The 22713-nt window shown below is 44.4% G+C and overlaps 1 protein-coding gene across 1 annotated transcript in view; it reads left to right on the top strand.

The window, feature by feature from the left end:
• sl (small wing phospholipase C gamma 1) overlaps positions 1–22713 on the top strand; it is a 105356-nt gene that overhangs the window by 33984 nt on the left and 48659 nt on the right. Inside the window, exons 17-25 of the mRNA XM_089579843.1 lie at positions 1983–2183; positions 4896–5018; positions 5751–5928; positions 6709–6984; positions 10179–10245; positions 12681–12838; positions 13977–14073; positions 16435–16522; positions 19580–19704. Coding sequence (XP_089435969.1) covers positions 1983–2183; positions 4896–5018; positions 5751–5928; positions 6709–6984; positions 10179–10245; positions 12681–12838; positions 13977–14073; positions 16435–16522; positions 19580–19704 — 1313 coding nt within the window. The remainder of the gene's footprint in view (positions 1–1982; positions 2184–4895; positions 5019–5750; positions 5929–6708; positions 6985–10178; positions 10246–12680; positions 12839–13976; positions 14074–16434; positions 16523–19579; positions 19705–22713) is intronic.

Here is a 22713-nt window from a genome sequence, read left to right as displayed (position 1 = left end):
CTTTATTTACATACCTTTCCTCCTCCTCCTCCTCTGTGCTTGTGTGGTTTGCAGTGAATGGAAATGTACATTTTTTTCCTATGTTTCCAAGTCCCCACTTTGTAAGAATCCTGACATAGCGGATATGCCTTGTGTGGGCTTTTCCTGCCAAAACCTCATGTACCTAGACTGCAGATTGCACAGATGTATTTAAAAGTGCAGGTTCCCAGAACTGAAAATTTTTAGTACGAAAGCACTTCTAGCTGCACTCCCTGGGTTTCAATGTGTGTGTGAAGCCTTTGAGTAGCAAGTGAAACTGGCTCACTGGGTCAGTGGACACCTAAATTGTGCTGTGAGTAGGTGATGGCATCCTCCTACAAATAGAGGCAGTTATGCACCTTTCCTTATCTCAAAACCAGCTCAAGGTTTAGACTCCGTTAACATTGAGGAAAGGAAAGGCGCATAACTGGATCCCTGGGTCAGTGGACACCTCAATCCCATTTTGAGATACATGGCGCTGATGCCCACCTGCAAAAAACCATGCTTTCGCACAATATTTCGTGTTTAGCAATGCTAAACCACGAGCCATTTTTTTAATGACACCAGTGGACAGAAGTTCATACTGTATCCTTGAAGTGCAATAAATTGCTGTGATATTACTTCTGTTATGGGTGTGGCAGTGTCCAGCAAATGTGTGTGTTTGTGTGTGTGTTGGGGGTGGGGGGGGGGGGGGTTGTTGACAATTGGCTTCCTTCATATATGTGTTCACAGTGCATGCGGCTTCACAGTGGCCAACAAACTAATGAGCATGCAATAAAAAAAAATATGGAGCAGCTGTGTTAATGGTTGACAATTTACCCTTATAGCTTTTCACTATAGTATATATGAACATTGAAACATGGCTTTACTAAAAGGGAAATGAGTGGGCATCTTTGAGGGTGTAAGCTGCGTTGTTTGGGAATCTCATTGAACACTTTGCGGTTGCTAGTCGGGCCCCTCCCAACAAAGCAACACGGCCTTGTTTTTCCGGGGTTGAATATTGCAAGTTTACCTCACTACGGATGATGCACGAACTATTAAACCAAATTCTGCCCAAATATCATTGAAAGAGTTGGGCACATAAAGAAGCACCAGAAACTTTCCACGAGTTGTTCTTTCACAATTGGTTTCTTTCGCAGTGCCCAAAACTGGCGAAATAGTCTTGTACCGCAGATGGTTAACAAATGTTGCAAACCTTCAGTTAAAAGATCTGGTGAACTGGTTTCAGTGCTGGAAGACTGAAGGTGGGAAAGGGCATTGACAGGGGTGCAGGAGCAGTGTGAAGTATGAAGGCGAGTGTGCTTAAGTAACCACAAAGATCAGTCTGGATGTGGTATTAAGTTATTTAACAGCAAGTGAAGTGATGTACACAGGAAGAGTAAACTGATACAGTCATGGACAAAAGTTTAGGAAATGTGGGTGTGCTAAAGAAAAAAATATTTGTGTTGTCAGGCCAGCCACCAAAAAGCTTGGAAGCATGAGGGGACATGCGTTCTCTATTCTTTGGACCAAATACCAGCTACTGGGTAGAGAGGCAATGCTGAAATAGTTCTTTTTCCATGCAACTGCATCTTGTAAATGCCGCCGCGGTGGCTCAGCGGTTATGGTGCTCGGCTGCTGACCCGAAAGACGCGGGTTCGATCCCGGCCGCGGCGGCTGGAATTTCTTTGGAGGAGAAATTCTAGAGGCCCGTGTACTGTGCGATGTCAGTGCACGTTAAAGAACCCCAGGTGGTCGAAATTTCCGGAGCCCTTCACTACGGCGTCTCTCATAGCCTCAGTCGCTTTGGGACGTTAAACCCCATAAACCAAACCAAACCAAGCATCTTGTAAAATTTTGTCTATGACTGTGAATTTCATTGTGCGTGAAATGCATGGCTGAAAATTATCAAACATTTTGTTACCTAATGAATGCTCTTGATTTACTAAAAATACATGGGTTGCTGTGCTTCCAATGTTTTGCAGGCGCCAGGGCAAGGTGAACCATTGCAGGATAAAATCCAAACAAGAACGAGGCCAGACCAAGTACTACCTTATTGACACAGTGGCATTTGACACCCTGTACAATCTCATCAGCCACTACCAAACGCACCCACTGCGCAGCCAAGAGTTCTACATGTACCTCAATGAGCCTGTTCCCCAGCCCAACAAGCATGAGGGGAAAGAGTGCGTTACCTTGCTTTTTCTCTATTGCCTATTACAGTGAAGCCTTGTTTAAATGTATCTGCTGGAACAGTAGTTTCGTTTCAAAAATAGTAAAGTCAAATTCCTGACTCTACTCCCATTGAACATAATGCATTTTATATCCGCATAAACTGCACCAGCTTATTGCATACGCATCGGTTAACACATACTGTTTCCACACTTTTCGATGAAATCGCGCACGATGAAGTCACAGCGGTTGCATTGTCCTCAAGGGCGGGCAGCAGATGATTGCAGCGCAAAAAAAGTCATATCGGGCCGCTGTGGTGGCTCAGTGGTTATGGCACTTGGCTGCTGAACCGAAAGACACGGATTTGATCCCAGCTGTAGTGGTCAAACTTCAATGGAGGCAAAATTCAAGAGGCCCGTGTACTGTACGATGTCAGTGCACGTTTAAGAACCCCAGATGGTAGAAATTTCCGGAGCCCTTCACTGAACCGTTTGCTGTTCGGTTTGCTGTTCAGGGGACCTAAAAAGGAAATAGGAATGGCGAGACAGTACTGACAAAATTCCACAGCTTTCCCAAAGGGTACCGTAAAAAAAAAACAACAAAAAAACTAATGCATTGAAAGGCGAGACCTGCAGTGGTGGAAGGCACCGCAAACTGTGCACAGGGATGAACCGCTACGACAGGCAGCTGCGCTTTCTCATCAGCAAGCCTAGAAAACTGTGATGCTTTGAGAGGTACACGTTTATATGCGCCACCGCATTGGCTCAGTGGTTATGGCGCTCAGCGGCCAACCGATAGACGCGGGTCCGATCCCGGCCTCGGCGGTTGAATTTCTATGGAGGTGAAATTCGAGAGGCCTGTGTACTGTGCGATCTCAGTGCACATCAAAGAACCCCAGGTGGTTGAAATTTTAGGAGCCCTTCACTACGGCGTCCCTCATAGCCTGAGTTGCTTTGGTACGTTAAGGCCCCATAAACCATAAACCATACACTTTTATATGTAAGAGGCCAAACACAAAGGCCTACATAATGCCTCACTTTTTGTTGTTATTCGAGGTGTGTGCAGAAGTTTCATTTGGGCAATGCACGATTTTCTGGTCAAGTGGCTTATGTTCAATCATGACATAGTGAAAAAAAGCTTTGTGATGGACCATCTGTTGCCTTCACTGACTGTGGTAGCAATGCTCTTCTCACTTTGCACACAAGATGTCCTATTATCAGCACTACAATACAGTGCATGCTGATAGCAATTGATGGCGGTTTTGGTGCGGATATCTTTGTTCGCCGCTGTGGAAATGATTAAGGCCGCGTGGATGGGACTGATGGCAGAGTGCATGGGAAATTGCTTCCGTAAAGCATGGTTTATGGGCCAAGAAGCAACTGAAAATGGTGTTGAAGATCTGCATGATTAGACGCATGTGGGTTTGTAATAATGCGTTGTTGATGCATACATGGCCGGATATGTTTTCACCTGGGATGACTTCTTGAGGTGCATATTGTGATACCTGCAGGCAGTGAAAAGATACGCTGACGAAACTATTGTACACGAAGTGCGAGCACTTTTCGACTGCCAGGGATCTGATGACGAGGAGGCCAATCTGCCAATGGTTGCTGTGAATGTTTTAACCGCAATTAGTTAAATCGTGTACCGAAAGAAGCTTGTTGCTTAGCTTCGACAAGAAACGTACGTATGACCACTCTGTATAGTATGGAAAGCACCGTGAAATGGTCTCCCTCAAAGAAACCGACACACATAACGAGGTTTTCTGAGAAACAAATGCCAGTTTCATGAGACTTCATATTTCTGGCTGTAAAATAAAAAGTCCACATACTACAGACCTCAAATACAACTAACACAATATGCTCGACTGTCAGGTTCATTATGAATGGGCTCAACTGTAGTTGCTTTGTATTCTGAATGCGGTTGTGGTTGGAAGTGCTGACACTTATGCCCTGCATGCTGCAAACCACACGCTTGTACATGTGCTGTGTGACACATGCACGGAATGACATCCGGTCTGATTATTGCATGATCAGTTGGTGCTTGCAAGTTGTTGTTTGTGAAAACCCAGTGCACAAACTTTGCCAAAGCAGAACAGGTGCCTTATATAGTTGTGTGCCCTACATATTTCTTGCCTGCATTGATTGAGAAACATGCAGACAAGGTGGAAAAATTGTCATTGTGTCCACCTGTGACCAGGATAGTAACAGAATCTCAATTGCTGCAATACCACGGCAGTGTCCGAGTGGTTGAGCATCCACCTAGCATGCAGGAGGTGCGAGATTCAATCCCCAGTGACGTGCTATCCAACGGGGATACAATGGGTACAAGCTTTCCCCTGGCCTGGTGCTCTGCTTCGCTGGGGTGATGTGCTCGTAAAATGGGTCTCTGACCCCACCTTGTGTAAAGAAATATACCTTGTTTCATGGCACTTATTGACTAAAGCTTAAAATCATTAAAAATCATTAAAGTCATTAAAATTCATAATAATCATCATCATCAGCTGCTGCAGTATGCTAGACTAGTGTTGAGTGCACTAATACTTTCATGATGAGCTTCTGAGCAGTGTTCTACTGTTGCGGCATATTTACTTGCTTTCGTTTGCTGATAAAGGAAGCAACTATACAGACAAGAGCTTTTTTTTTTTTGTTACTGGAAGACATTAGCAGTTAAGTGCTGCCTTGTGCTTTACTTACTCGCATTACTCTGAACTGTTTTGCATGCAGGTGGTACCATGCCAACATGACACGTACTCAAGCGGAAGAACTGTTGAAGCGTGTGAAGTATGATGGTACATTTTTGGTACGCCCAAGTGAAAAGGAGGACAACTGCTTTGCCATATCCTTCAGGTGTGCTTTGAAGCATGCTTTTTAACATTATAATTGAAGTTGGGTATGCAGTGCTGCATTGCACTGCATTAGAACCTATAGTATTTATATTTCGGCTGATTTTGGTTGATTACATTAGAAGATAGTGGTAATTTCTGTGGCACCCTACCATAAAGCGTGAGCAGAAAGTAGACAAATTGGAGCTTTAGTTTTTCTGCCACTGTTCTAAAGTAGCCTTGTCCTAGTTATCAGCGCACATCTCTTCAGGAGTGGAAAGTTCCTGATTCATATCATGAAAAACACTTAGTGTGCTGATAGCTTCAACGGAGTGGACTTCTGTGCAAACTGAATATAATTTTTGAGGATTTACTCTGACTTTCAGAAATATATTGAGGAATGCAGCTGCCGTGCAGTTACAAGATATACTATATTACATGAAAACAGGTGGAGGTAATGATAGCCACTGGTCGGGGACCTTATTAGTCAAGCTTATTTTGTCCCTGCAGTTTGGTTATTTGAACAGAACGGGACATGCTTGTCATCTCGGCATACAGCTAACAATTGTTGTGCTAGGCTACCTTACCAGTAAAAAATAAAATAGATCAATTTTTGTAAAGAGAGATTACAAAAGATGCAGAAAATGCATTTTAACACAAAATTGCTGTTCTTATTGTTCTGACTTCCACTGGTTGGTTTTTCACTACAGTTTATCTAAGGTGCCAAGAATAATAAAAGTTTTCTTTTTCTACCCAGGGCGGAGAACAAGTTGAAACATTGTCGCATCAAGCAAGAAGGACGCCTTTTCGTCATTGGTACAGCACAGTTTGAGAGCCTTGTTGAGCTCGTAAATTATTATGAAAAACACCCACTGTACCGTAAAGTCAAGCTCAAGTACCCAGTCAATGAAGACATTATTCGGAGAATTGGAACGGTAGGCTTCATTTCTGTTCTGTTAGAGAGCCATGTGGTTTAATATTTATGTTGGCTGCATCTTGCGCTGCTTTGTGCTTACTATTAATGTGTGGCCTATCACTTCAGCAAGCACATTGGATATTTTTTGTGTGCTTTTGCTGTTACCAGAAGCATTGAGTGATGGTTTGACACTAAATATAATTTTAAGATACTTTGTTTCAACCAGATTCATTCATGGTGTTATTCTTAGGCCCTGTCACCTTTCTGTAACGTGTTAACGCGTCAAAGGGTTTGTGGCACTTAATGTCACACGCATTTCTGAAATGTTGCCTATGATATTAACCATTGACCCTGTCACCTTTCTCTAACGCATTAACGTGTCTAAGGCTTTGCAGCGCTTGATGGTGTCATGCGTATTTCTGAGATGTTGCCTCTTATGTAATATTGATGTATCCTTTGCTTCCATATTTTTGTCTCCGTTTCTTCCGAGCCGTCGGCTACAGCTTGCTTGAATAGGATGAGATTGTGTTCTAATCGTAATATTTTTTTATTTTTCATATTCATGGGGTCTGACTCCCCCCTCTCGTTCTATTTTTGGTCAGAGTGTATGTATCTAAATACGGTATTGGACTGTTTTTTGATAAATTAACTAGAAACTTCCTAGGCTTATTTTGTGGACACTTCTTGTATAATGAAGGCTTGTAAGTTTTTTTATTTGAATTTATTTCTTAGGCTTTGGCGTTTTTCTTGGGAGGCATTTTTATGTTGTGATGTGTAGTTCTACTTTTTCATGATTCAGGATTCTGAGGACAGTCCACTGCACGTGGGAGGCCCAGCAGGGACTTACATGGATCCAGACAGCTTTTCGGGTGCCTTCCGTGCCACAGTGAAGGCTCTGTATGACTACCGGGCCCAACGAGACGATGAACTTTCATTCTGCAAGCATGCCATCATCACTAATGTGGTGCGCCTGGATGGAGGATGGTGGCGGGGCAACTATGGTGGCAAGAGGCAGCACTGGTTCCCTGCAAACTTTGTTGAAGTGCTTGAAACGCAGGATGCATCAGACGATGGGGTGAGCCTACTGTATAGTGCGGAATATAGGTCGAGGTTTTTTCCGAAAAATATTACCAACAGGTCACCCCTCGACTTATATACCGGCCTTTGGCACAAACTGAATAGTCGTCTGGCAACATGTGTGAGCCGCTGACATTTTGGCATCCGCATCGTTATTGCTTCCATTATAGAGGCTATAAGTTTTGACTAGTGTCGTGAGCAGGCGCCCTCGCCAGCCGCCGTGCCGAAACCTGTTTCGATGCTAGCGTAGGTGGCGCTGTTCGCGGCAGGCCAGTTAGGCGAGCCAAGAAGACATGTGCCGCCGCCGCAGCTCCTAGTGTCGCTCGTCGAGTGAAAGGACGTCTTTCTCGTGTGTTTCCGCTTCGCTCACTTCGCTCCTGATTTGCCTGGCATGTTTGTGCGCAGCGATTCAACAATGACAACGCATTTGATAAAATGCGTGTCTACCTAGCCTTCCAGCAGTTCAGTGATGAGGTTTTGAAAGGACTTTTTTTTTTACAAGGATAAGCTAGACAAAATTTCTAATACTACTGAGCCAACAGAATGATTTGTGAAGCTCATGGAACGCTTGATATTTGTCATGACATCAAGGGTGCCCTCCAAACGGCTTCAGCCAGAGTCAGCAAGTGCGAGCCTTCTAGAAGAATTTCTAGTCTTTTTGAATGAATTGGAACGGTACGCCGCTCAGCACGGCGATGGATTTCTCGATCAGTGCAGGGACTGCCCTCGGACTTCGTGTGACGCTGAAAAGCACACTATCACTTGTGAATTATGTGACGCGTCATCACTATAAAATACAAATATCTCCTGACAGCCAATTTGAGCCAAGACAAATTGGAGAAATTATTTGGAATTGTAAGACAATCATTCGGCTGCTATGACCACTCCTCTCCAGAGCAGTTTTTGCTTATAGTAAATAACCTCGCCTACAACAAAGTCGCCAAGGAATGGAAATTCACCAGCTGAGGTTGTGAGTTCTCTTCTGCAACCCTTTGATGTAAGGAAAGAAAAGGTGGCACAGATAACAAGCCTAATCTATGATCTCTTGGACGAGGGAAATCTTGCACATGCTTCAGCAGTGCTGCAAGAGCAGGACAGCATGTTTGACCATAAAGGCTGTGTAGAAAAGAAAAGCGACAGCCGACTCATTTTTTTATGTCTCTGGCTGCGTTGTCAGGAAATCACTGAAAATATTCATTCCCATGCCCCGCGCATGTGCATCTGCCTCGGCTGTTTTGCCCCTACAGGCTGATAAAAATGAGAATGTCTCACTGACGAGGCAGGCTGACCATGGAGGTTTGGTGAACGCTTCAGAACGCATTGAAGTGTTAATAACTACACTAGAATGCATTCACTGCCTTTTTCAGCAGAAACGAGCTGCATGCGGGTAGCATGATGTCTTTTTTACATTTTCTACAAGGGCATGAACTCCAAGAATTGGCTGCAGTAAGCACTCCCGCGCTCTTACAAGGGATGTGATTAAGTTATAGTATGTATTGACGAGGTTGCATTTTTTTACTAAGGCAATGACCAAAGATATGGCGTCCAATCGCGAGACGCAAAAGCTGCTCAAACTGAGGCGGTGCCAGTGAAACTGCATCAGTGAAATGTTCCTGTAAACAAACATAGCGTTAATGTGTTCTATTCCCTTATTTATGTGATTGCATTAATGTATCCGGGGTGTAACGACCATCCGTGAGTGGTGCCTTCCACACCTGAGGCCGTAATTTCGCTCGGTCGTTATATGAGACAAGCTCAATCCCTTGGATGACGAGCCTTTCTTGTTTTTGCGCATGTCGTGTTGTGCTCGTTCCTTTCCCTTCGTCGCTGTCTTGTTGCACAGTTTTTCTTTGTTCCTTTTTCCGCAAAAATTGGTCAACCAGAGCATAAAAAAAGCAAAAATATAACTGCTCGTGGCTTCAACAGTCTGTGTCCACCTGAAGCAGTAGCTTCGAAAGTGGTTTGCTGAGAATACCGTTGCTGACTGACGCCGCATGCACCGCAGAACATATCGACACCCGTATTTTATGCTTTGGCCAGACAAATATCGCAGCCGTTACAGTGAAATGCGCGCAGCGAAACGCGTTTCGCGGCATTGCTACCGTGCGCGCGCACAACACACCTGCAAGCTGCAGCGCCATCTGTGAGCCATCATTGCAAATCATTTCCACTGCGCTGGCGTGTTCACGGCACTAGTCAAACCTTCTAGCCTCTATACTTCCATGTTGACGATTCTTTCTTTCCTCTTTGTCAACCGACGCGGCTAAACGTTGACGACGGTAATCATTCTTGGCGTTGTAACGTATTAATTTCGCGACAGCCCGCAAAATGAGTACCAGTACTCGACGTCAGTTCACCGCGGCGTTTAAAAAAAAAAGTTATCGAATTCGCCGAAGAGTATGGGAACATGTCCGCCCAGCGACACTTTGGCGTCTCGGAGAAGAGCGTCCGGTACTGGTGAGCGCAGAAAATCAAGGCCCTCATGGTCAACTGGATTAACACCGTCTGGAATCGACGACCTGGCGCACTCCTGCGGTGTCCAAACATGCTCGTGTTAGATGCCTATCGCGGGCACTTGACCGCCGGTGTGAAGCATGCGCTCCGCGACGGGAGGACGGAGCTCGTTGTCATTCCGGGGGACTTGACTTCAACACTTCAGCCACTGGACGTCGTGCTGAATAAGCCCTTCAAAGACCGCGTGCTTGAACTCTACAATCAATGGATGGCGAGCGACAACCCAAAGACTCCCACCGGCCGGCTGCGCAGGCCGCCTCTCGCCACTGTGGCCACCTGGGTGTCTCAGGCTTGGCGCTCGCTGCCCGACGATATGGTGGTGCGGGCATTCAAGAAATGTTGCATTAGCAACTTGTTGGACGGTACCGAGGACGACATGCTGTGGGACGCAGCTAGCGCAAAGCAGTCGTCTTCGGGCGAGAGCTCAGACAGCTCGGACGAATGAGGAGGCTACGAGTCTGGTGGCACCAGTGAATAAAACAAAGTTTTGTGCCTCATAATTTTAGTTGACTTTTTTGCTTCAAGGTAAAGGGGTCGACCTATATTCCGCCTCGACCTATATTCCGCATTATATGGTATGTGCTATGTGACACTTTGTATTAGAGATGAATAGGGTGTTTATTCTTGCCTTTAAGATGCTTGTTTGTGATGCTTACTTCTTTTTCACTTGCTTTCTAGTCTGGAGATACAATGCCTTTGGGTACATTGCAGAAGGGCAGCATTGACATTGCAGGGTGTACTGTAGGTGAGTACTCTAGATTGTACATTGCCTTTTCTTTTTTTGTTTACGTACGCACTTCTACATGCACATTCAAAGATGTGCAGCCCTTGGCTGAGGTACATATAAAGCCAGGAATGGAGTACACAGAAAATGCCGGAAATTCTTGGCTGTTATGTTATCTGATGTCTTAACATGCAGTTACTCAAGGGAAATAGGAAATTGAAAGGAGTTCATGGGCTGTGGAGCTAAATCAGGCCTTGAGTACATTTACAGGGATGTCTGTATGACAGACTCTCTCAAGGGTAAATCTTATTACTGTCTGTTGGTGCCAGCATTGGTGTCCTGGTACATTTTAACCAAAAACTACCATATCCATTGGCCGCCTAAAAATGGAATCATTGCAGTTTGCTGTTTCTTAAAATAAAATTATATTGTAATTGATGCTTGCACACCACAACCCTGTTTCTGACTGATTCCATAGTGACCAGCCAGACAAGACATTTATCACTCCTGTCTCTCTCACAGAAACACAAGTTTCACATTTTTAAGCGGCATCCTTTGTGTACCATAAATGACTTAATTTTTGTGAATAAAGTTTTCGTGCTTCTTATGAACCATGCACGGCTTGTGAGAAGCTAGTTCTGCAAATAATCTGGGCAAATATTCGCAGGCACTCAAACCGGCATATATCGAACTTGCAAAAAAACGCCTACGAGTTCGATGTAATCTGTAATTTGATATAAAGTTAAGAGTAAACAACACACAAACTCATTGAGATGTAAAAAAATGCATTTCTATGATAGCCACTTACTGTGCATAGATTATCGAGCAAAATGCCGTATAAATGTGTGTAAGGGCTGCACCCTGTTTTCCCGAAGGAAATATAAAAAAAAAAATACCCGTGTAAGGGCCACACCCAAACTTTCCATGACCCACATGAAAATAGCCTTCAAAATGCACGCGCCGGGGCCTCTACGATCGGCTCCAGTTGCAAGCAATGGTGCATTTGATCGTGTAGGCCATACACGCGCACAGGAGCTGCCAGGCTGCAAAAAGTGTGCTTTCCGAGGCAAGCCATGCGAATTTCCCGAACTGGTAGAAGAGCTGTTCTGCTATTTGATGGAAGTGTGGAACAACGGCTACATATTGACAGTGGACATTCTGTGCGACTTGCGGGATGAGCGTGCACCAAGCGTGGCACCAGCTCGGAGTCTGAATACTCTGCGAGTGACGATTGTACGCAGAATAAATGTTGCTCATTCCCCGATTGGTGTGTTTGTACTTAAAATTTTTTTTTTCCGCACATCGCATGTATGGGCTGCAGCTCGAAAATTGGCCCTTGAATCTGGAAAAAAAAAAAGTGTGGCCCTTATATGCGTTTATACAGTAGTCGTGGATTTCTTGTTTATTCATCTTTGTTACCTTGGAGAGAACACATTTTTCAGTGTTATCGATGGACTCCGAACAGCTAAGACCGCAGCCTTCTATTACGCACAATAGCAATGAACCATGCTGAGTGCACAGAGCACGTCGAAGCACGTGGGCACTGGTTCTCTCAAGTCGTCATCACAATTCGCATCAGTGGTGTCCTGGTTATCCGTGACGTCAGCAATGTTGCCTTTGTTTGTAAGCTCTCCTGCGCTCTCAACATCGTCCGTGGAGACCAAGTCGCTTACGGCTGCCCCATCACAAATAGCACCAAGAAATTTGGACAATTGGTTCCACAAATTTTCAAGACCCGCGGCGGCTTTTTGGAGCTCACCCGACAAAGAAGTTGCTCTGTCTTCTATAAAAAAGCAGAGATGAGGACGTTGGGAGCTGTTCTGTATAGTTTCTTTTTTGATAATTTTGACATTATTCCACAACCCACTCAGCGTAGACAGGGCACCTAAGAGGTTGATTTTTAGGTCTCTTCTAGTCTTCAGTCTAGCCATTCAGTCAGATGTTTTCTATAACCAACATTCATCATCATCATCATCATCGTGGTGGTGGTGATGATGATTTCCCGTGGATTATCCCCCGGTGCAATGGCTGAAGCACCGACAGAGCATTTGGTCTGCGTTGGTCTGCGTGCACTACTTAGCACATTAGCACCAGTAGCACCCGCAGGCCCATGTGGAAAAGCTAACATCCGGAGAAGTGTTGAGGGAAAGCCAGCTTCTTGAGTCGCCTGGTGTTGCCCGATGTTCAGTCTATCAGATGTGATGGCTAATTTTTGTGCTGTATAGTGGCACATTTTCATATACCTTCATGTTGTAACTTTATGGTGCTCAGAAATTATTTGATCTAACCGAGTTCGATATAATCAGGTTCCACTGAACTCTCCCAGAGCTTAGCACTGCAAGCTTTTGGTCATGAAATGAAGCAAGAACTGGCTCTGATGGGTCTTTGTTTTACTTTCTAGTATTTGTGCAGTATGCAGAAATAAGCAAGCTTCACATGTAAATATTTTTTTGCAGATATCCTGCAAAATTGGCCTGGCAGGGGACGGGACTCGGTGTTTCGCATTGTGTCACCCACCCAGCTAGTGCCCATTGAGATTGCTGCTCCCTCAAGGGAGGAGATGCAAGATTGGGTGCTCAAGATCCGAGAGACTGCCCAGTCTGCTAATGACATGGTTAGTGCCATAGTATTAATGTTTGTAACATTCATGTTTGATGTGCATTTAACTATGCTTGTTCTTACTGGCTTGAATAACTATTACTTGCTATGAGGCAGTTACCACAGTCTTATGAGAAGCCCCTCTTCCTGAGAAACACACGTCCAGTGTTGCACGGTTTTTATAGGTAAAAGTCCCTCAAGCAGCCGCCGCAGTGGCTCAATGGTTATGGTGTTCGGCTGCTGACCCAGGTTCAATCCTGGCTGCAGCAGTCGCATTTCAATGGAGGTGAAATGTTAGAGGCCCATGCACTGTGTGATATCAGTGCATGTTAATCCTTTCTGGTCAGGTGTTGTTTCCCAACTGACTACTGCACCGGTCAGCATTCTTTTGGACCTTCTACACCCTCACATAGAAAGGGAGTGCCACGACAGGATTTGGTTATAAACATTATTGGTTATAAACATTTATTGAAAACATATCTTTTTCAGTTTTCATAAAAAAAAAAAAAATTGTGGAGGTCGTCAGTGTATAATTTACAAGAGTCACTTCCCAGTGTGTTCTTGCTGCTGATTGTGCTGCTGCACTCTTTACATTCGCTTTCGGAACTTGTGTCGATGGAGGCACATTGTTGTCTTCATCACGAAAGTCATGTTTGCTTTCTACAAAGTCATTAGACAATTTTCCGTAAAATACGCCTACCGGAATGGAACTTATGTCGCAAGTTTTTGGCGCCTATTGATAACCTCAAAACCACGGGACCAAAAAATATTTTCCTGCAGTATGGTGCTGCCATCCCTTGACAGAAAAGCCAAATAGCTAATTTACAGGTTACAACAAATCTAACCAGATGGGGCGGGAATTTACCAACAAAAACAGTAGGAAAAACGTGTCTGGCCATGCCCGACAACTGACTGGATGGATACTTTTCCGCTGTCGGGCGATGCCCGACAGATGACCGGAAAGGGTTAAAGAACCCAAGGTGGTCGAAATTATCCAGAGCCCTCCACTATGGTGTCCCTCATAGCTTGTGTCGCTTTGGGGCATTAAACCCCGTAAAACCAAACAAAAAGTTTCTTAAGATTTAGGCTGTTTTAAACTCTTCACTTGAATGATGTGTGGTACACCTAAAAGAAATGTATTGTTGTTTGTGCAGATCCAGCAAAGAAGAGAAATGGAGCGAAGCTTGAGGCTTGCTAAGGAATTATCCAATCTCATCATCTATTGCAGATCTGTTCAATTCTGCCCTGAAAGTAAGTAACTTAGGTGATGTCACCAATGGTGTCGTGTTATATACAGTAATTCCTGTTAAGGCGAACTTATTTCCTCTGATTTCTCGGATATAACCAACAGTGTGAGGTTATTCGATTAGTTTTTTGTGTATAGTTTCATGATATAAACCACTTCATATGTGCTCCTCAGTTAAAGATGAACTTTTACAGTTAACGTGAGCCACAGACACTCTGTGCAGTGATACTCAAGAGCATCCTTGTGCCACTCTTGAAGGAAGAAAGCACAGCGTAAAAAAAAAAGGTTTCCCCATGCCTTTTCATTGTGCCTGAATGCAATTGATGCGTGCTTGTCACCTGTTGTGCGTTGCCTCCACCTCACGAAAAAGCATTTAGGCTATGTTGCATTTGCTTGTGGACTTGCAGTTGGAAAGGTTGAAGCGTATATGAGAGTCTAATTTTCAGCTAGCACAACATCACAGTATGCATCTTCACATCTGCCTAAGGCAGATGCAGAAAATATCACAGAAAAGAAAAAAAAATTAAATAGTCGCTGTGGAAGAGAGGGGGCAAAAAAGAGATGGTAAAAAGAAGGAAACTAGACCAGTGCTGTTTTGAAGTACGATAACGTGACTTTTGTTTCATGCCCTCAATGTTCAACTCACTTCATACGTAGTGCCATATACCATATGCCATATACCATATATACTTACGTAATGCACCCACCCCTCCCCCTACTTTTGTTGTTGAGAATTTACTTTTTTAAACCCTTAGCATTTCGTACTGCATTCCTCAGTTTTTCACTCCGTCCGCAGCAGCTGAGACCTTGGCAGTGGGCCAAGATGCTGCGCGCCGATAACATCACTGCGTGTTTGTAATGAGAGCTCCTGAGGTGGGGTAGAACACTAAGATGTGCGCCTTTGGCAGAAGTGCCAGCGGTGCTGGCTTGCTCGGCGTGCTGCTGCACCCCTACTGCATGCTTAGAAAGCTGACGAGCACTTGAGAATTGGAGAGGAGCATAGCAGTTTAAACCAGAACCCTATAAAACATCCTCTATATTAAAATGCAATGAAGGAAGCAGGACCTTCAGACCCCCAAGTGATTTGGCAAGCTCGAGATCTGGAGCGAAAATGCCTAGCCTCTCACCACAGCTTACCACATATATTATCATCATCATATTGTATTTCTATAGTTCAGTACATGTATATGCGTAGTATTGGTATTACAGGAGGAGGTCCCGAAGTAAACACTGTTCAGGGTACCTCCTGCGAGAAGTTTAGTTTAGTGCTATGCATAAGTTTAGTGTTTGCTTACAAGGCAGTTAAATAACAGAGGAGCAATGAGGAGTGCAGAACCAGAAACTTATAATACAATGCCAACGGGAAGAAAGAGAGCAGATTAGAAATTCAAAATACACAATGTCAAAATGACGTTCTGACTCATTCTCATTACACACTCATAACTGTCCTGCAAGTTTTTTTAACCTCACGTAAAAAAGGCACACTTGACCTTCAATGCCGGTGTTCAGCATGTTCGCTTTATCTCACACCGCCAGCTATTAGAAAATACTAGTCTGATCGCACTTTGATATAGCAAACATCTAAAAAGCGGAAAAAAAAAAAAATGACAGTGTGCTTTTGTTGGCAGGTGTGGGGATGGACGTATGATATGAAATTTTGGCTCTACTAAAACATCTGTTAACTTTTTTTCGCACGTATTCAACTCTGATTTTTCTGGAAAAAATTGGGTCTGTTGTGCGAGCATATATGATATATGATCCCATTGCAATCATCCTCTCACTACAAGGTCATTTCATTTATTGTTTTTATGTCACACATATTTGTTTGGACATGCATAGCATGCTCGCATTTCTTTTTTGGAGGCACTTCTGTTAAGATGAACTTCTGCAGTAAAAGCTCTTTTCACTGTCACCTTCTAATTGCAAGGCCACTTCACTCCTTGTTTTCATGTAATGGATATTTGAGTGCACCAGGCATGCTCGCATATCTTTTTTTGGCACATGTCTGATGAGGCGTGCATATTTTTACAGTTGCTTTAATTGATCGTGGAGGGAGGGAGGGAGAGAATAAACTTTATTTAATAGCAAAGATAAAAACCTTCCCGGGAGGGCTGCTCACTCCAAGAGCCATCTGGCCTTCCCCTCCAGCCTGGCTCAGTCAGTCAGCTTGGGCTGTCCACCGGCTCATGGGGCCAGAAGGGCAGTCTCCTAGGAGGTTGGGGTGGGTGAGTGAATGGGCGGGACACGGACTGTGTGTAGGCATTCCTAGACGTAGTGATGTGTAGGCATTCCCAGATGTAGTGATAGAGATTTGACCATAATAATAAAAGTAATTCGTTTAATGTTTCATTACTCTTCTCATTTAGGGATCGGGAACTTCACAGAAATGTCATCATTTCCGGAGACCAAGGTTGAGAAATGGATGAGTCCTCAGCATTGCTCTTTCTTCCTCAAATATCCTTTCTCCTCAAGGGATTATGTCATGGTGTGTGCTTGTAAAACTGGTCCCATTTTTCTCTGTATGTTCTATACAGCAGAATTACCCATTACCTATTGTTCGAGTGATGTTTAAACGGGGCCATGGCCGGTTGATAAGCAGCGCACAAGGTGCGACCCGCTACGTCGCTCAGAAACGGCGTCTTGGGCCTAGTTCTCCTTGTGCCCGCCATGGTGCAACTACTCAGGGACAACTGCTTGCAGGGAAATGCATCGACAGCTGTGTGGTTGCGCCCAGTGCTGACTGTTTAAGGATGTAAATAGTGCGCTTTATAGTTTCTCATTAATGACTGCATTTTTAAGTCGCCATTGAAAGTGCCGATTATGTCACAAATTACCGCAGCAGGTGGAAATCCCCCTTCTAGTGTGTGCCTGAACGCTATTCATGACGGCTGCTTGCACAATGCATGACCAGGTGAGCGGCAGTGCCTCAAGATGCTTCGTAAATGCGCCTGAAGCTTTTAATCTACTTTTATTCACTTCTTGCAAACCCATGTATGTTTCCCAGTTGTAGTGGGTAAAAGGACAGTGAACGATATGGACACCTGCAATGGTACTTACAGCCCATGTATGTTCCCTAGTTTAAAATCTTTACATGAAGAACTCGAGTCGAGTTTCCCACTTATGCAACTAACTTACCTGCAATCACAAGAACTGATTATTATTTCCGATAGCCTTCAGTAGATTTCTGCTTCTCTCCATGTCGAATCTTAGTTCTTTATATATTTCTGTATATATGTTGTAACTTAGTGTAATTTAGAAAAAGAAAAACATTCAGCACCAGACAGTGCGAACTCAGACAAGCACAAGAGACGAGGAAACAGAGGAACACAGCGCTGACTATGTACTGAAGGTTTATTTTCGTGCCACTAAGTATAATTGACAGTGGTATGGAAAGGCACACAGCGTGCAAAAAAGAAAAGCACGACAACAGCAACAGAAACATTCGGGAAATCAACAGAGATTATCAGTCCCCCAGAAGTGACAGCTCTTGCAGCAGTGCTAATGAAGGGGCTCTGACACATGCCTGGCAGTTTGGCTGGCTGGCAGTTTTGTTCTGGTTTTTTGCGATCACAATTTTTTCATGGTAGAGCGACACACCCTGTTTTTTCTTAGTTAATTCCGAGGTGTCCAGAAACTACTTTTGAAACTTTATAGCAGTGTTCTTTTAGTCTTTCATTTATACAGCGTCCAGTGTGCCCTACATACTGCCCACCGCAGGGCAGAGGAATCTTATAAACAACCCCCTCATCACTAGGGACGAAGCGCTGCTGGTGATTCGTTGTACATTTAGCCACTTTGCCCTTTTCTTCATTCACAGCTTGGCATAAGCCAGACAGACGATCAGGTGCAGAAGACACAACATCGACATCTACTTTCTTGCCAACTTTTTGCAGGGAGTGTAAAATTTCAGCCACACTTCTCGACGCTGTAGTTCACAGGGTAACTCGTGATACCTCGCGGTGGGGTCCTTTCTGGCATTTGTGACGCAGAGTAGCACATAGCAGTTGTGCAGTGTCATGTCCCATACATGTCACTGGCTGCCACACACACGGGCCCAAAAAACCCAAAGTGTGCACGGCAGACATGAGGCAAACACTCTCATTCACATGCACACAAAAAAGCCCAAAGCCAGCTCAGCAGATGCGAGGCAAGCGTGCTCATTCACGCGCACACCAAAAAGTCCAAAGCCAGCACTGCAGACATGAGGAACATGAGCAAATGTGCTCGAACATGAAGTAGCATGTGCTTCGGGAGTCCGCTCGCGGGAAACTGGGTGACTTGTCCCCAAACAATGGCACCCTCACTAAAAACAACGGTCGCAACTGTAAACTCTGCCGGTACGCGCTCGCCCATTGTCGGCGGCGCGACGCAGCTGGCCACACCTCACTTTGCATCAAGCGCCGTGACTGGGCTATAGAAAGGAATGCTGTGCGGGAGCACAGGCACGCAGTGCGGAGTCGGGGCTTTGGTGCGCGCGTGACATGGTGCCATCCTGGAGGTGGTACGCTGAACCGGGACCACATGTGGCAAGAGTTCCAGAATTGTTATTCTCTCAAGACGAATGCTTAGAGATTTCGAATACCAAAGATTTGGATTGAATCGAATATTGAATACTTTACTACTAGACTGAATATTCAAAATTATCGAATATTCAGACATGCCTACTTGTGAGTAACTGAGAGCAAACATATTCATGATAAGGTGCTCAACCTATCCCCTTTGTTGACTTGTCAGGAACATTGTATTGAGACAATGGCTGGCTGCACATTCAGAGAGAACATGTTGATCTGCTTCATCCATCACTGTGGGAAGCATGCAACTTCACAGAAGTTTCTCAAACTTCCATAGATGCTCGTAGCGGAAGGTGAACATTTTGCAAACACTATGTCTGGATGTAGGAACCAAAAAAAGAAAGCACAGAGCCACAGTAAGCAGTGCAAACAGTCAAGGCTTTGCAAATTGAATTTTAGCTGCGTTTCAAATCCTGAACAGTGACTTCTGCTCATAATGAGAATGCTTCGAAGAGCATGGTGTGGTATCCTGTTGTGTGTGGGACTATTCTGTGTATGCACTGGCAATGAAGTGCATGATTGCTAATAACCTGCATGATTTATTTTTAGTTGGTGTGCCCATTTTCATTTTATTCCATGATTTTTCAATTATTTCAGTGCCAAAATTTTATATAAAAAATGTCATGGTACTACTATGACATCGAATTGGATCTGGTAGTCTCCGAATAGCGGTGCTACGAATGGGCTGATACATACCAGAAAATGCAACCACTTTGAAAATTCCAGTGGTTCTGTGTTTCTTTCACATGCAGAGAAGGGAAAATTTTCTTAGATTTGTATGCAGTCATAAACCAGGGAGCAGGGAAATTCTCACATGAAGCTGCTCTATTGTTTTGGTGTTATTGCTTTCTTTAAGGTGTGACCGCAAACAGATGCCTAGCTTTTCATGTGTGCTGGGTTGAGTGTGAATTGCTGTTAAATTTTCTTAACAAAGCTTCACATACCACCGGCTACAGTTCAGTCGTGTGTATCCAAAGGGCAGTCGCATTGACTCCTCAAACTATGATCCTGTGCATTTGTGGAATTGTGGCTGCCAGATGGTGGCCCTCAACTACCAGACACCAGGTGAGGTACCTTTTCAGTACTGAGGAATTTCTCTAAAAACTATGCATGTTTTAGAAAAACTGTTCTTGCGTAGTATTTTCTCCATAGGGGGCAATCCTTTCTTAGTTCAGGCTTTGTTATCTCCTGTTGACCTTACTTTTCATGTCACAGTATCAACCGGGGGAGGCTATTGCATGCAGGCACTGAAGTAAACAAGACAGGGAAAAGAAACAATGAAGTCATGTTTGAATTAAATGAAAGAAACCAATAAGATACTGGCCAAATAAAAAAAAAACTAATGGATTAAACTGCAACCATGCACACAACACAACAAGCAAGAAGAAAGCACTCACCAGTCACCGAGTGCCCCTGGCAAAGCGGAGATGCAACTGCAGCTGGGTAGGACGCAGGTCAATGACCTGCATAGCGTCTCACGAAAAGCCTCGGAGGGCCATGGGCCATGCCGCATGGGTCCCTAAGGACCCATGCGGCAGGAGGTCATACACCAACATCCACTGGAGGTCGGTGGCTGGTGAAGAGGCATTGAACGATCCAGGAACATGAGCAGGGCATGGCAGCTCAAAATGCAAGAGGCCTTGTAAAGATGATCCAGTGGAGGCCCATGGCAGCACGGACCTGCTGTCCATCAACTGCCTCCTCCACTCTTGAATGCCATGTCCCCTGCTGCGCTGCCTTCCTCCCAGTACCTCATATTTTTTACACGTCGGGCCTCCGCTCCTCGTGCCACACCACGCTTCTTCCTCTGTGCCTCTTCGGACACCATTTGCATGTGCATGTGCACTTTGCACGGTGGCCATCAGGTGTGACACTTGAACTCCATCGTACCCCACAACATGCAACACACAAGGTGTGATGTGACATGCTTGCGCACATCACATCACATTGTACATTGGTCGTATGTTGACCAACAGTTGCAAGGATAAGACTAAGGATGCTGTCCCTCTCTTGAAGAACTCCTCTTAGTTGACAAGGCAAGCGCCAAGGGAGACGCTCACCCTTACCATATTAGCCAAAAGGTGTCAAGCCTTGTCTCATTACATCTTTGCTTCCAGACACCTTACTTTGCATAGTAGTTATCATTGAAAGATATTTGTTAAGACATGAGTGTAGAACTCCATCATCACAAAGATGCGATAGATAAAATGTATCAACGTTGCTTTCAATATGTATACACCCAGGCAAAAACAAACAAACAAACAAAACAAAAAACATTCGATAGGTCAGCCATTTGGACTCCTGAATCTAATAGGGCATTCCATTTGGTTCATCCATATGGAGCTTCCGAATGGCTCCAATTGTACTTCAAGATGAAAAAAGTTCAACAGATTAAGCTGCAAATATCTTTTTTCTAAGAACCCAGTCATCTAGCTGTTTTGTGCTTGCACAGTGCAGTATGCTGATCACACTCACAGAAACCATTGGCTTTTGGTATTCGAAGCCAGTGATTTCCATGACTGAGATCAGCATATTGCTCTGTGCAAGCACAGGACAGCTAGATAATATGGTTCTTATATAAAAAGATATTAGCAGCTTAATCTGCTACACTGTTTCTATTTTTCAATCATCTTTGTAGTTGTGATTAAATACAATAACTTCACTCCACGGACCAGTGCCACCGGCTTCAGGAGGAGGGTTCAATGAATGGTGTTCATAAGCATGAAAAAATTTTTTCAGTGGACGTGTATTGAACTCTGGTTTTGTAGCACCTGTTCAGGATTTTAGTGTTCCCATGGTTCATGTGTCATGCATCATTGCCTGTGGCCTAATTCAAGCTTCCACCTCACTTGGGAGCTAACTTTTATTAAGCAGTCCTCATAGGCTCCAATTGGTTTCAAATACACAATTGGAACCAAATGGACATTCCGGTTGGTTCCAATTGTCTTTAGTCGTGTACAATTGAAACCAATAGTATGCAGCTGGAGCCAGTTGGAATGTCCATTTGGAGTATTTGAGTGCAATGCTCCAGACATTCCAGTTGTTTCCAATTCTGTATTTGGAACCAATTGGGTTTGCTGCCATGGTGGCTCAGTAGTTACGGCGCTCGGCTGCTGACCCGAAAGACGCGAGTTCGGTCCTGGCTTTCGACGGTCAAATTTCGATGAAGGCGGAATTCTAGAGAGCCGTGTGCTGTGCGATGTTGTTGCTTGTTAAAGAACCCCAGGTGGTCGAAATTTTCGGAGCCGTTCACTACAGCTTCCCTCATAGCCTGAGTTGCTTTGGGACGTTAAACCCCCATAGACCATAAACCAATAAGGGATATTCAAAATTCCGCAAGTGCGCTTTCCCACATAACTGTGTTGCCCCAAACAAGATGGCCGACTTCGCTATAAAGGAACTGCGTGGGCTACAGGACAGGCGCTAAAGGTGTGGATAGAATGTAAGGAATGTATTTTGGAAGAATCAAACAAAAAACCAGTCTTTCTTGCTTTGTTTCAGCTGGAAACGCATGGTCAGCCATCTTGTTTGGGACAACATTGTTATGCGGAAAAGCGCACTTGCGGAATTTTGAATATCCCCATTGGAGCCTATAAAGATTGGGTCCAATTGGGAAATTCCCAATTGCACCCAATGGTTTTTTTTTTTCACCAAGTCAAGCCAGAATATAGGAAAAATAAGCAAAGTTCATTATTTTTCGTTACACGCAGTTTTTCGTTACTGCATTCACGTAAAGACTCTGAAGGACAAAGCCGGAACTAAACTGAGACTGGGGAGCGCTAGGTTCTAGACAAGGGACACGAGACACGAGCACCTCGAGTGTCTCGTGTTGTTCCTTTGCGTGTGTTGTTCCCTTGTCTAGAACCTAGCGCTCCCCAGTCTCAGTATGCACGACCAACTAGCCCCCTACAAAGCTTTATCAGGAACTAAAGCAAAATGTGAAACAAATACAGTTGATCCCGGATATATCGAATTGTTGCATAAGTCGAATAGTGAAAACATTCCCTTGAAAATTGAGTATAGCACTACTGAACACATTTATCGAACTGTCGTCAACGAACATATGTATTGCAC

This window comes from Amblyomma mixtum, chromosome 3 (assembly GCF_055824585.1).
Source record: "Amblyomma mixtum isolate Tamu chromosome 3, ASM5582458v1, whole genome shotgun sequence".
Lineage (NCBI taxonomy): Eukaryota > Metazoa > Arthropoda > Arachnida > Ixodida > Ixodidae > Amblyomma > Amblyomma mixtum.
This window is presented reverse-complemented; position numbering and strand designations above follow the sequence as displayed.